Here is a 15,311-nt window from a genome sequence, read left to right as displayed (position 1 = left end):
ACAATGGATTTTAAGTTAACCTTAAAATCATCATTCAAATGAAAAGTGCCCGATGCCCATGTTTATATGTAACGACTATGGCTCATTTTCGACCGTTTGAACGAACTTTAAGTGGTAATCGTTGCGTGTAAAAGGACCTTTATGTTGCATAAATCCTACCACAGAAACTGTCTAGAGGGGAAGACAGACACTCCTATCACAGTTACATATGATCATCACACAGGTATAATAGAGGAGATCGCAGTTCATCCTTCAGACTGCATACTTATGGGCTTATTTTGAAGAATATAGAAGGTAATGATTAAACTATCCCCCCAGCAGGCAGAAACGATACAGCCTCTAGCTAATGTATCATAGGATTGATTTGAAAGTGAATGTAAAAAATGTCACTGTCAAGATGGTGGTTGATAAGCATCAGACAGGTAGCTGCACTGCATGGAAGTGGCTGCAATACACAGAGACTTCCAGAGTATGACAGGTGAGGAGTGCAGGCATGGAAAAAAATGTTTTTGCCGGAGAGGCCCTTTAGTTTATTACTACTGAAGATGGATCAACTTCTAGATTATAGTCCTTAGAATAAAAAACCCAGTTTATTCCAGGAAACCGCTATACGTCATGCACATGCAAATGTCTTGCAGATGGGTTGTACTACTGACTTTCTTTAGCGTTCTATGTCCATCTTCAGACACCAATCTCTTTTCTACTGACGCCTCAATCTTTCATCCCAGTTTTTAAATATCAATTTCACAGTCATGCTTCTTCCTTAAGAAAGCAATTTATAAAATTCCTTGGCTCCCAATGTTTCTCAGACTCAGTATTTCCTTGGAAACAGGAGTTGGGCTTTCATTGAAAGAGAAGTGTTAGAGGGCTGTGGAAAACCACATCCAGCATTTCCCTGGGAGAATAATGAAATTAAAACCATAAAATTGTATGTTAGCAATAAACTGGCTTAATAATCACATCAACAGAACTCACTGTTGTGATCATTGACAGTAGAGCCTCCAAAAGTACTTTTTATGCAAATCTTGCAGAAATATGCCATGAAAATTGTATACCATAGATCTACACGACTGTTTAAATCATTAGGCCAGCTGGGCATGTACATGGGGCCCAGGAAAATATTACAAAAAAAGGTAAAATTACAATTTAAATAGAGATGAGCGAGCACCCAAATGCTCGGGTCCGCGTTATTCGAGTCGAGCTTTTCGTAAAATTCGAGAGCTCTACTCGAGTAACGAACCCCATTGACTATAATGGGAGACTCGCTCATTTGTGTATGTGGGACGCCAGGTGCCAAGCTTTTTTTTTTTTTTCCCTAGGTCCCCCTCCCTTCCCCCTCCCTTGGGGCGGGGTCGAACACGGCTTGATGCTTATTCAAGTAACCAGCACCATCGAGGACACTAATACTCAAATGAGCATCAAGCTCGGCAGAGTATGTTCGCTCAACTGTACATCTGACATATCAGAAGTTTTGATTGCTTATGGCCCGGATGCTGAGACCCCCACCACCACCAATCACTGAAATGAATGGACAGAAGTACCCAGCTGAGCACTGTGCACATTCAGCTGTTTCTGTCACTGCTCATAGTGGTGTACAGGCTCCATAGAAAGTCTATTGAGTCTTTACACTTCTCACGATGACCGCCAAATGGGCACAGTACTCAGGTGAGTTCTTCTGCCGGCTTATTATAGCGATTAGTGGTGTTCCCTGCACCTGGAATCCCAGCAGTTAAAACTTTGTGTGTATAAGAGGAATAACGCTATTTCAGGCCATTATACGACTTGTATCCTAAATTTATTACTTGTTTCCCCTCCGACGGCTGCATACCTAATTTTCTGTTCTCTCTGACCTGGGGAGTGGAGCCTGCTACCGTGTTTCCACGAAAATAAACCCTACGCTGATTTTTCGGGGAGGCTTGAAATATCAGCTGTACTCAAATAAGACCTAGTGACAGGGTCTTATTTTCGGGGAAACACGGTATGTTTCTTACATACACTTCACATGGAGAAAACAGGGTTTCTTCTCTTACTCTCTATAGCACACACAAAAATGTAATATCAGCATGAGGACAGAGGGGCAGACGTACTTATATGCAGTTGTACTGTTTGTTTTAATTTGAATGATGAATTTCTTTTAATTATATGATTTTTATGAAGATTTTTATCATTTTTAAACAAACACATTTTAAACTATACAGCCCCCTCTCCAAAGTCTCTTTCATATATTCACCAGACAATCCATCCAAAGTCGGGGGATGATAATAGGGTAAGACCTACTTAGGGCCGTGATGTTTTGTAAATGCATCCAAAGAAGTAATCCACTTAATTAATGGATACTTCTGGTTAGATACACTATCCTCCCCAAAGTAATTGCACACCCCCTATCAGTAGAATGGATTGTGTTATTAGCATGTTACTTCTAAACCACACCACATAAGATGCAGACCCTTTGAGGGGTCGGCCATAGTTTGTGACAGGAACTTTACGCTATGAGATATAAGGGTTATGCTGCTACACACAAGCCATCCATCACAATCGACCCGTCTATATTAGTACAGGGAGTGTTGTCATTGGACGGTTGCGCAATGGAAGAACCTTCTTCGGAGTGACTAATCGAACCACTTCATCTTCAAATCCTATGGATGTACCTGGGTGTGAAGGATGCCGGGGAATGCCTTTTTCCTGAGTGTGTTCTGCCAGCAGTATGGTGGAGGTTCCACAATGGTCTGGGGAAGATTTACGTGGCATGTTCTCAGTCCATTGGTTGTAGTGACAAGAACCATGAACACAGAGATCTACCTTGACACTCTAGATAATAATGTGCTGCTGACAATGTGACAATACTCTGGGAATGGTCAGCCATACTTCCAACAAGACAACGCGCCTTGTCACAACTCTAACATTATTTTACGTTGGTTTGAGGATATGGATGTCCCACTATTGGACCAGCTGCACAAAGTCCTGACCTGAACACTGCTGAACATCTTTGGGACAAACTAGAACATCTGCTTTGAGAGAACTATCCAGATGTTTACAAGATCAATGAAGGGAAATACCATCTGAAGTGTATCAGATACTAGTAGACCATATGCCACAGAGAATTTCCATTAGGGCCAAAGGAGCCCCACTAAGTTTTTAACATATGTAAATAAATACAGTGATTCCCACTTAAGGAGTTTAATTTGCTTGGTCCCCTGAAAAACGTTTTAAGAGGGAAAGCTTATTAAGCAGAGTCCCTCTTGGGACGTTTTTAATGGTAATACAATAACTTCTTATGCGTGCAATGCCAAAAGAATTACCATTGAAGGTGACAATAATATCTAGCAATTTGATTGTTTGAAGTGCCTAAAGGCCCATTTAGACACAATGATATTCGCTCAAAAGCCATCTTTTGAGCAATAATCGTTCTGTCTAAATGCGCTGCCATCGTGCATTGTTCGGGCACTATTCGTTCATCGCTCATTTCCAGCAAGCTAGAAATTAGCAATGAGCCTAATCACTGCCGCACGCTGATTTTCTCAGCAGGCGGCACTGATAGCATTCTTTCAGCTGATATCCCGCTGGGACTTCCCAGTGGGATACCATCTGAAAGCTCTGAGAACAAAGGAGCTGTATGCAGAAGACAGCTGGAGCGCTGTCTTCTGCATACTCCACTGGGAGCACTCAGCTGGATACTTGCTGAAAGCTCCGAGAAGAAAGGAGCTGTAAATAGAAGACAGCTCTCTGTATAGCAGCTGAGTGCTCTGAGAATACAGCAGCTGTATACAGAAGACAGCGCTCCTGCTGTCTCTTGTATACAGCGGGAGCCTTCATTTACACACTAATAAGCTCTTAAGTAGCAAATTGGCTACTTAAGAGATTATGCAAAGTGAACGCTCAAAACTGTCACTCAAACTGCCGTTTGAACGAATTTTGAGCGATCATCTTGCCGTGTAAATGCACGCATTGTTTTGAGCAAATTTTGAGCGATAATCGTATCTAAATGGGCCTTAAGATCTAATCTGAGAGCAATTTCTTCAGCCCTGTGATGTAAAATAGGACCATTGATGGGAATATTGAGTGTCCGTTTCTAATGAAACCACTCTAATAACCCTTTCTTAATCTTATCATATTTTGACGTTTTCAGTTTTTTCCCATTGTTGGGGTAAGGTCAGAGACTTTTGCACAATGTTTTTCTTGTTGGCGACGATAATCATTTAACATCATTACCGGCAGACAAAGTTATCCAGCAGTTTGAACACGTGTTAAGTGAGGTGCTGATTACACTTTTTTGATGATGTCAAGTTTGTCACCAATTGACAACACTTTTTGTTTATCCCGGATCTTGCCAACACGGTGTACAGAAGTTAATGTAAACTATGTAGTGAGCTGAGGTATGGCACTACAGTAAAACACTTCACTCTTAGTTAAGATCTAGCTACACTACATTAAAAAAAGGAATACATTACCTAGGAGGTGCGCTTGATGTCACTCACGCCACTCTCCGAGGGTCCGTGCTGTTGCCGCAGTCCTAGCTGCTCGTACATGACCACTTCCTGGTGACGGGATTCATAAATACCACCTCCAGGAGGCAATGGCTGTTGATTGGTTCTTTAAGCGCTGCATTGATTGGCTGAGGGCAGTACTTGAGAACCAATCAACAGCCGTCGCTTCCTGGAGGCCGGATTTATGAATCCCATCACCAGGAAGTGATGTACGAGTGGCTGAATCCCGTCACCAGGAAGAGATGTACGAGGACTGAAGAACAGTGCGGACCTCTGGAGAGCGATGTGATTGATGTGGACCGAGTCTGTTAGGTAGAGAAGACCCCCTCAAAGTAAGACCTAGTGCCTCTTGCATAAGACAGGGTCTTATTTTTGGGTAGACACGTTGGTAAGGGTTAATTAGGAGATGTGGCCAGAGCACAGACTTAAATTAGTGTTATCACAGCACTCTGGGGAAAAAGCTTGAGGACTTGGGAGAATGCTAGGTACTCGCCAACAGGACTTTTTGCTCCTATTGGTTCATCTGACCTATAAGGTGAAAGAAGCTCCGGAATTGGTCAAGGGGCTCTGTAAATGTAAAACATAGCATAGTAGATGTTTTTGTTTTTGTTCCTCCCCGCTCTCCCCCGCCGCTCCCTGCCCCCCGCCGGCCCCCGAATCTTTGGAGACGAGCGAGAAGATACTCGGATAAGGCACTACTCGCTCGAGTAATGTGCCTTAGTGATTATACTCGCTCATCTCTAGTTGCCAGACATATGAAGCTGCCCCCTGTAGATATCATTGTGAGACAATTTGATTTGGTTCTCTTCACAAAAATGTAATGTCTAAAGGTAAATCTGTGTGCATATTTTTTGAGCTAATAACCTTTTTCCTAAAAATGTAGACTTGTTAATTCCTAGTACATTATGTATAACCTGTATCTAATTGTGCTGTTTTGAACTTGCAGGCAGATTGGAGTTGCTTATGTGACGGCCACTGGGACTGCTCTAGCCACTGCTGTTGGACTCAACCTGTATACCAAGGTATGGGGGAGAATTGCCATAAGCACAGTTCTGTTGCAGTTATTAGCTGTGACTTTTTGGCTAAGCTTATGCCTAAGATGCGCCTCATTCTTCAAAATGTGGTACAGAGGATATTAAGTTGGGCACAAAAAGTAGCTTTCTCTGTGGTTTGAAGGTTTGTGCCGAAAATATGCCTCCTGTACACTTGAGTGCGACTTTTTCAAAAGCCACACATCCTAGATAAGTGGGGATTTGTACAAATACTTGCAACTTCTAGGCTTTTTGCCCTTTTTTTTTTTTTTTTTTTTAATGAGCAAGACTGCCCCAGACCAACACGTTTAAGTATAATTTACACCAGAAACTTGCGTAAACTGTGCCAGGAATGAACATTCGGTCGGACCTGGCTCATGGAGGTGCCAAGATGCGCCTAATACATGAATAGCCGTGCGCCGCCTCATGTATTAGGTGCATTGTACACCAGTGTAAATCTTAGGGCTATTTCAGACGACCGTATATCGGCCGGGTATTCACGCCGGCCGATATATGGCGTCTCTCTCTGCAGGGGGAGGAGGCTGGAGGAGCCGGGAGCAGTGCTCTGAGATCCCGCCCCCTCTTTACCTCCTCTCCACCCCCTCTCCGCCCCTCTGCACTATTTGCAATGAGGGGAGGTGGGACGGGGGCGGGGCTAAGTTCCATGAAATTAATTATTGCCCTCCGCTATTTATCTACAGTTATAATGCGGACTTCAGGTCTGAAGTGTTTATAGGATCTGATAAGCCCAGATGCACATCCTTGTACCCATGTGTGATCACTGCAGAATTAACCCCTTCAGTGGCAGGTTTATTACCACATGTCAGCACAGCAAGCCCCGGAGATTTTCCTGAGGTAATCCGAAGTGGCAAATGTGTACAGTGGCACAATAACTTGTGTCCTGGTCAGCATTTCAGCACTAGAGCCGTCCATGAAAATCTTCCGGGGTTTAACTGCATGGGCAGTGCAGCAAGCCCCGGAGATTTTCCGGGCGTGTCACTAAAGGGGCCAAAGCATGGGTAGAAGGGCAATTAATTACCCCTGGGCTCACCTACCTGGGGGTCTTCGGGGCTTCTACATTAAACGAAGTGACACGTTTACGGGATGAAATATGTTCTCATTTCAGAAAGCGCCTCCACTGATCGCTCGTTGGGTTCCTTTTGCTGCTGTTGCTGCTGCCAATTGTGTGAATATTCCTATGATGAGACAACAGTAAGTTCAGCCCAAAACTATACCTGCCTTCCCTTGTTAACCTAATTGGTATACCATGTTGGATTAAGTAGACCATGGCTGTTCCCCAAACATGCATCCAGCGCTGCCCTGTGCACTGTGTCTATAGTTTGCTGCCATTTGTGGCAAAAAGCACAATGTACATCAACTCTTTGGGCCTGGGATCATTGCACAAAGCATTTCTGCCGTGCTTTTTCCCAGGATATGGGGTTGTCATAGCAAAAACTGCAATAGAACCTGCAGTGTGCATAAAATCTTTGGATGGACACGCAAACAACCCATATTCTAGTCTGCCATTGTTAGTCTGTGCATACAGTATATTAATATAAGACCAACGGGTACCTAATATAGGCAGGGGTGCCCTAGTCTTTTTGTTGTCTGAGGTGAATAGTGAAATGGTGCCCCCTCTCTCCACCCCCCCCCCCCCCACACACACACACACACACACACACACACACACAAAAAGCGTTATTTTGCTGGCAACAAAGAAAGAGTAATTGTATATAATTATCTCCTAACAAATAATCCAATTACAATACTCCAAAAATATATAATTTTAATCCTTAATTCTAGAACCATTCATTACATAAATGTGGCCCCAGAACAAAGCTTAGTACATAAATATAGAACCAGAACTAAGAACAATAAAGGGATTAACTGGTAAAGTCTAGTTAGCCGTGCTATTTGTCTGTACTTCCTAATGCAAGCTGAACATTGGTAAACATGATGGGAGTTGTCAACGCACAAGCAAAAGTGGTGCTGCACATCATCGATCTACAGACTATTTAGTGACTACAGGACTGATCAGAGGCAGCCAGTGACAGAATAAGCAATGACACTGTGACTCACACATTACATCATCTCTAATTGGAATTGTTTTCTTCTCCATTCGGTCCAGACCAACATGACAACTTCTCCTGGACACAATTTGTCTCTTCAGAAGTTGCCACACAGATGTATTTGGTTCCTTGCTTTTTCATATCCGTAATCCCTATATTAAAATAAACTTTTTTAATACTGCCACACATTGTTTCCCATAAATACTGTATAACAGTGCCCGGTGAGTAATGAATAACAAGCCACACTATTCCCCCTACAATGATCTTCATTGTTCCCCTGTAGTAAATATGGAACCATACTGTTCTCCTATAGTAATAAATAGCCATACTGTCCCCTTTAGTAAATGAGGAGCTATAATATCCCTTTGTAGTAATAAATAGCCATAATGTCCCCTGCAATAATAAATAGCCATAATGTCCCATATAGTAAATGAGGAGCAACACTCTCCCTCTATGGTAATAAATAGCCATAATGTCCCCTGTAGTAGTAACACCCATAATGTCGACTTTAGTAATAGCCAGACTTCCCTGTTGTAGCAATACTGTCCGCAATAGTCAAATAATAGTCACTCACCTTCCCCACGGTCCCATAGCGCCTTCCGTCCATCACCGGGCCTCTTCTATCCCACAAACTGCAGAACACCACCAGTGATGTGATTACATCATTGCGTCGCATAGAAAGTGGTGGTGCACGGAGCCCTACATAGCTTCTGATACCAGCGCTGCCACAGCTAATTGTATCCAATTAACTTGAAATTCTGCCATAGAGGATCAGTGGGCTGTGCCGGCGGCCTACTGATCCCAAGCAGCAGCGACTGTTCTGCAAATTGCCACCGCCTTACAGTAGGGAAGGGGCGCTGCTTGAGGCAGAGTGCTCAACACTCCTCATTGATGAGGCATCCCTGAAATAGGGTGTTGATGGGGAATGGGTTTTGGTGATTGATGATTTGTCTGACCACTAGCAGACCAGTTGCCACCAATACCAGCTACTTACATGGTGCAGGGAAAGTAAGCGATTGTGGTAAAGCCCTGGCATTGCTTGGCTGCTGGTAGAATAATGGCGTTGGGCATGTGAAGACTTCTATTGTTCATCTATGGTGCCAGAAGATTTAGGACTATTTTCTTTTTGATCTATTAAAACAGCATTAATAATCTCATTTACAGAGCAATCAATATAGAGATTTTTGTGCTTTTCCAATAACCTATACAACAATTTTATTTGTATTTGCTCTAAAAGCACCCATTCTCATTACCTGAAGATTAACTGTAATGTGGTGGTCAGACCGAACTGGACTGATGGGACACCTTCCCACAAGTACAGATATTTTCAGTTGTGCCACACTCTAAATGCTCAGTTCCCTCCCGGCCTAACCAAAATATCTAACTACTAGAGATGAGCGAGTATACTCGCTAAGGCACATTACTCGAGCGAGTAGGGCCTTAGCCGAGTATCTCCCCACTTCTCTCTAAAGATTCGGGGGGCGGGGAGCGGCGGAAGAGAGCGGGGAAGAACGGAGGGGAGATCTCCCTCTCCGCCCCCCCCCCGTGCTCCCCGCCGCAACTCAGCTGTCACCCGCACCGCCCCCCGAATCTTCAGAGACGAGCGGGGAGATACTCAGCTAAGGCACTAGGGGGATTAGGCCTCATATCCACAGGCAGATTTGATTTGCGGAATCTGCAGTTCAAGCCGCCCATGGGAAGCATGGGCATCCACGCTTCAATTTACAGATGCAGAATTGTTATCCGGATTCTGCACTGCTCCATTTTAGTGCAGTTTCCATGCAGACAGCTTCCATTTGAAGTCAATAAAAGCCGTCCGATCCGTGGACCGTCTGCAGTTGACATTACGAACGTGCTGCGGATTCTGCAGGAAAGTCGGAGTTTAAAAAGAAGCAAACTATACTGCACATGTGCGACGGCCGGTACTCCACACATTAATATGGGAATGTCCCCACATCACAACTTTCTGAATAGTTGTTTTTTTCTTTCCTATCTTCACTTCTGCCCGCCCCCCCTTAACTTAGACCCCAAAATAACGCTGTTTGGTTTATCGGCTGGGGAAGTATGGCCGCAGTATACCCAAATTTTCCTTAGGGCGGATCTGTTCCTGGCAAGGAAAACAATTGCTATGAGATGGATGGCGGTGGATACTCCATCGGTGTCAGGTTGGGCGGGATTGGTGAACGCAACAATTCCCTATGAAAAAATAATATATCAACACTGGGGATGTCCCAATCCATTTCAAAAGGGATCTTGGTTCAACTCGCATCAAATATTATAAACTGCAATACAGAAAAGAGAAGAAATAATGCATAAGTTATTACATGGTAAATAAGATACCCGCAGAAGCTAATATGACTGTTGAATTGTTTTACTTATGATAAGTTTCTCTTCTCTTCATGTGATTGTTGGCAGCAAGAGAAACCAAGTAATCTTGTAGATATGATAGCCTCTTAATGGCTAACAAAAATACGTGAAGTTATAGCGAGCTTTCGAACCTCGCAGGATTCTTCTTCAGACATAATGTTCTTGAGGAAGGGAGAAGATATCGCTTTTTCTTTTCTCCTGTCTTTACAAGCTAGAAAGAAACATTGTATACATTTTGTATGAATACGTTCCTTGTACATTACGATTTTCGTTACTATACTAATATATAGTATTACGAAATGAGTACATGTGAAAAGTGGCACTAAATAAGCTCTGATTGGGAAATGAAGCCGTAGACCTGTACCAGTAGACGATGAATAGCCGAAAGACTTCATTATGATCAATCCCCTTTACAGGACACCTCAACGAAGTGTCTCGTTTGTGAATTCTCATTGAGAAGCTTTATGGTTCCATCTGCACAGCTCGGTGTAATGAGCGCTGATCAATTTGTGTGGCCTTCTCACAGGTCGATGCTGTCCATATGGAAGATTAACAATCCTTCATAGAGTCGTTCATGCCATATACGGTTTCATGGTTGTTGACCGCACATACTAGACTCACCAAGAAGATGTGCGGCTGACAGTGATGATGGGTTTTTTTGTGGAACATGAACGATGCAATTACCTGACGAACAAAGCATTTGCTCGCTCATTGGGTGACCGGCGGCAACTTCACACGACCCGAAGATCAGGGAAATGAACATTCTTGAGTGTTCTTGTCCTATCACTTGGCTGTGTAAAAGGTACTTAAAGGGACGCTGGAACTGAACCAATAAACTAAGTTATGGTGCTGTTCTGGGTGTTGAGGGGACACGAGGGGTTGTTTTTCATGCTCTCGACTACCCGCTGTGAAGTCTGTACACAGTCCAAAAGACTTTTCAGACTGCTGTGTGCACACTCGCCCATAGACTTCTAGAGAAGAGTGGTCTGAAGAGTCAAGTTTTCAGGCCATGCATGGACTTCACGGGCAGACACAGCGAGGGCTGGGGAGCAAGTGAGTAGAAAAAAACACTTTCCTTAACACCCGTCATCACCCAGAACAGTACCATAACTTGGTTTATGATGGTTCATGGTGACTGTGTCCCTTTAAATTGTCTGTCTTTGGTTTGTTTTGCATAACTTGTAGTTACATCCGTGATGGCGATCTTACCAGTAAGGCCTTAGTCAGACGGGCGTTTTTTCGCGCGATTTGCGCATGCGATTTGCGCATATATAGAACCAATGGTTCGCTATATAATCGGTTACATGTCCGCTTTTTATGCGGATATGCGATAAATTATAGGACACGACGATTCGCAGAACGCGCCTATCTGCGTTCGGCGTTTTATGTGCGCACCAAAATCATTTTTTTCGCCAGCCAGTCTAAGTTTCATGCGCATTTTGATGCGCACGGCGATTTTTCTCCGGTCAGACGGGCGTTTTGCTGCGACGATTAACGCGGCTAGGTGCAGATTTTTCCCGCGATTTTTCGCCCCCGGTCACGCGATTTGCGCATCCGACATGCGATCCGCAAATCGCGCGAAAAAACGCCCGTCTGACTAAGGCCTGACGGTGTAGTTCTTCAAAATGCTGATTTTTTTTCTTTTTCTCTTTTTATGAGAATATCCGCTTACTAAAGTGATGTCATAACTTGTGTTTCGTCTAGGGAAATTCTTAATGGCATTGCAGTCACCGATGAAAATGATAACCAGCTCGGACACTCAAAAGTAAGAACATCCTGCGGAGACATTTCACTGCTGTAATCTGGCTAATTAGCAGAATGTTGCTAAACACAGAGGAGCCAGGAAATGGTGTCACTTTGCAGAAAATTGCAGGGGTTCTCTGGGATTCAGGGGGGGGGGGGAGGTATTTACATGGGCAAGCATGATATAGGCCTGGGAAACTCGGACCGATATCATGCTTGTATTCCTGTGATTTTCTGTGTGCGTGTGAGAAAAAAACATCAGATCTCCGTACGTGCGTTTTTTTTTTTTCCCCACACATAAGGGAGATGAAACAATACCTCTGCAGCGCCACCTATTGGAAGGCAGCATTCCATCACGTCATTGTTAGACTCTTTATACAAGCCTTGTAACAATGACTGGAAAATTGAAAGCCAAGCCAGAAGCTATGCACAGACAGCTGTTTTGGGGTGTTTACCCCTCATCAGTGTGCAGTAGGTTTCTGGTTTGGCTAGCAAGAGGCTTGTGACGTGCCCAGTCATTGTTACAAGGCTTGTATAAAGAGCCTAACATTGACTTGTAGGAATGCTGCCTTCTAACAGGTGGCGCTGCAGAGATATTATTCGATTCCCCTTATTTGCATATTACCCAGAGGAACATGAATGGCCCTATAAGTCTCCTCACTCACTCAACTTCTAGGGGCTCTCCTAGATAGTGAGTGAGGATAATGTTCGTGTTTCACGCATATGAAACGCACGTTATCTGAAGTTGGTTTGGTTTTTTTTTATTTCTTTTTTTAAATCTCAGCACATGATCTCATGATGATTGCTTCGGAAATTTTGGGCAATATCACCCAAAAAATAGAACATGCTGCGAGAGAAAAATCGACTCCTTGTAAAGGATGGGTTCTATTTTTGTGCGTCTCACAACACACAAAACTCGCAATATAATATCGCCTGTGTAAGTATGGCCTAAAGGGAAGGAGTTGAAGTACAGATTAGGACAGTGTTTACCCTACTAGGGTATTGTAGAAGACGGCGGCCGGAGAAACTGTCACTATATAGCAAGAGACAAGGAAAATGTTCTTGACCTGCTCAAAGACTTGGTGTGCAAAGCAGCGAAACCAAACAGTGCTGGAGTTCTTTAGACCCAATGTCCACAGGCGGATTAGATTTGCAGAATCCGCATGGGTCACCCCTGCGGAAGATTCGCCCATAGGGCATCTGCAACTGAATTGAAGCATACAGATTTAATTTGCGGACCGTTTGGTGCGGAAAACAAATTGCAGCATGCTCCATTTCAGTGCGGATTCTGTGCAGACGGGTTGAATAGAAGTCAATGGGTGCGGGTGATCCGCCGTGTATCCGCAAATACAATTGCAGGTTAAAATCCATTAGGGAGGTGGGGTTGCAAATTTTTTCTGTGTGGATGATCCGCAGTGCATCTGCGTGGAAAAACCATTCCATCCCATCTGTCATGTCCCACAAATGGTTTCTGCGGGTCTTCCGCCGCGGAAATCCACATACTGAATCTGATCCGCCTGTGGGCATGAGGCTTTACCCTCCCCAATGCCAGGCTTCTCGGAGTTAAAAGTAGATATAGGAGATCTCCACAATGGGGAAAATTGCAGTTTCCGAATATAAAAATATAATTTAAGTTCTAATTGCAATTCCAGTTCTAGAAGCAAATGACGTTTTTGCATGCTGCCTGCACGGTCGCCGAGATGCATCAACTTGTCCTAAGTAATACGGCTCCGGAGTTTATAGACTATTCGCTCTGCACAGCAGTACCTACATTTCTACTGCAGTGCAGCCAAACTAAAGTGCTGGTGTGGAGTACCTGCTGCGTTATTAAAGGAATTCACAGATAGAGGGCAGCACACACCTACAGAAAGGGAAAACTAATGTACAAAGAGAAACATGTCAGCTAATGCATCCCTTTATAGTCACGTCTCCACACGAAATGTCAGTTCTATCACATCCATACTAAACACACTGCTAAATCATACATTAATAGAAGATGTGTAGCAATCCTAGCCGCCCCTGATAGATTGTATTACCTGGAGTCGCTGATATAGTGTTATTTTATCATCAGCCATTTGGTATAGGTGGAGGGTGGAAGCACTAGTGGAAGAAAGCTAGCATGTACTTATTTATAGAGGTTGTCTATGACTGATTGCAGCTATATGAAAGCCTCTATCATTTGCTTTAGATAGGGCAAGTCCTATTCTCCTCCAGTGACTGCTGCAGAGGAGTGTAGTATTAAAGGGCTTGTCTGATTTTTGCAAAAGTCATATTTTAAGATTTGTGTCAAATGACTGAAAACAATAAAACGAAGGGTACCTACCTGTCCTCAGCCCTAGCAATCCAACGCTGGCACCCAGGATGTTGGCGCTGATGCCAGAACTGGCGGTGACGCTGCAGCCTCTGGCTGGCACCGGTCAACGAATTTCCACAGACCGGAGGAATTGCAGGACTGCAGCGTTGGATTGCCGGGGCCGAGGATGGATAATTAACATTTTTTAAATTGTTTTCAGTCATTTGAAACTAGTTTTAAAAAGTGACTTTGTAACCAGACAACCTCTTTAAATTGTGGCCATTCAGGTGAATTTCCATCTGCATGATATATGTGCAGGCTTTGTCTCCGAGAGCCGGAGCCGCCGTTTAGTACAGGCTTCCCGAACTAGTACAGTATATAGATGGGGACCCCCTTTATGACACCCAGCTAGAAAATAAGGAAGATGGAACAATACCTCTGCAGCGCCACCTATTGGATGGCGGCATAGGTGGCGCTGCAGAGGTATTGTTCCATTTTCCTTATTTGCATAAATTACCCAGAGGAGCATGCATGGCCGTATAAGTCTCCTCACTCACCTCTTAGGTGTCTTCTCACATGCCTTCTGGGTGTTCTCCTTGGGGATAAACTATGCCATCCCCCGATCCACTCACCCCCTAGGTGTCTTCACACACTTTTTAGGTGCTCTCCTTAAGGAGAGATGACACCCTTCTTGACCCAACTAGAAGATATGGACAAGGGAAGTCCTGATGGGAAACCTTTTAAAGCTCCCCATATGGACATGGGATTTTGGGCTGAAATGTGTGATTTCATCTTCTGCTTGTAGGGATTTTTGGTGACACTTGGTTGTAAATGTGCTCTACGATGAGATCTGACAGATTTTTGTAATTAATCTACCTACCTCCTAACATTGTACACACGTTCTTCTTGTCCATCCCCACAGTTTAAAGGCTGTGGTGGCATGCCATGGTACAGTACCTCCATACATATTGTGCCGGCCATGTGGCATATATGCTGTGAATTGTCCACCATGGATCTGCATGCAGAATATCCCCAGCCTTTCGCACCAGTGGATGGGATTGAAATTTTTTTTCCACATGCTGCATTGAAAATATGCAATGGTAATTGACCATTAGTGTGGATTTTAAATCCACAGCATGCGAAGTTATGCTGCCAATCTTCACAGTAGAGGTTTCCCCTTTAATTGAGCAAAAATCTGCCCTATGGGTACTGGGACACGGATTTGCTGTGGATTTTTCATTTTCTATTGCAAATTTGCCACAAATGTTACCCTATGCATTACAAAGGGTGCAAATCACTGTGAAAATCCACAGAAAAGTGTGAC

The 15,311-nt window shown here is 43.8% G+C and overlaps 1 protein-coding gene across 1 annotated transcript in view; it reads left to right on the top strand.

Annotated features, from left to right (window-relative positions):
• The window catches only part of SFXN2 (sideroflexin 2), a 55,181-nt gene that overhangs the window by 25,615 nt on the left and 14,255 nt on the right, over positions 1-15,311 (top strand). The window contains exons 5-7 of the mRNA XM_066600918.1: positions 5,431-5,506; positions 6,642-6,727; positions 11,656-11,716. Of these exons, the coding sequence (XP_066457015.1) occupies positions 5,431-5,506; positions 6,642-6,727; positions 11,656-11,716 (223 nt within the window). The remainder of the gene's footprint in view (positions 1-5,430; positions 5,507-6,641; positions 6,728-11,655; positions 11,717-15,311) is intronic.

The sequence above is a fragment of the Eleutherodactylus coqui genome, chromosome 4, assembly GCF_035609145.1.
Source record: "Eleutherodactylus coqui strain aEleCoq1 chromosome 4, aEleCoq1.hap1, whole genome shotgun sequence".
NCBI classification, from domain to species: domain Eukaryota; kingdom Metazoa; phylum Chordata; class Amphibia; order Anura; family Eleutherodactylidae; genus Eleutherodactylus; species Eleutherodactylus coqui.
Note: the sequence above shows the minus strand (reverse complement) of the source record. Positions and strands in the feature narration are given on the sequence as shown.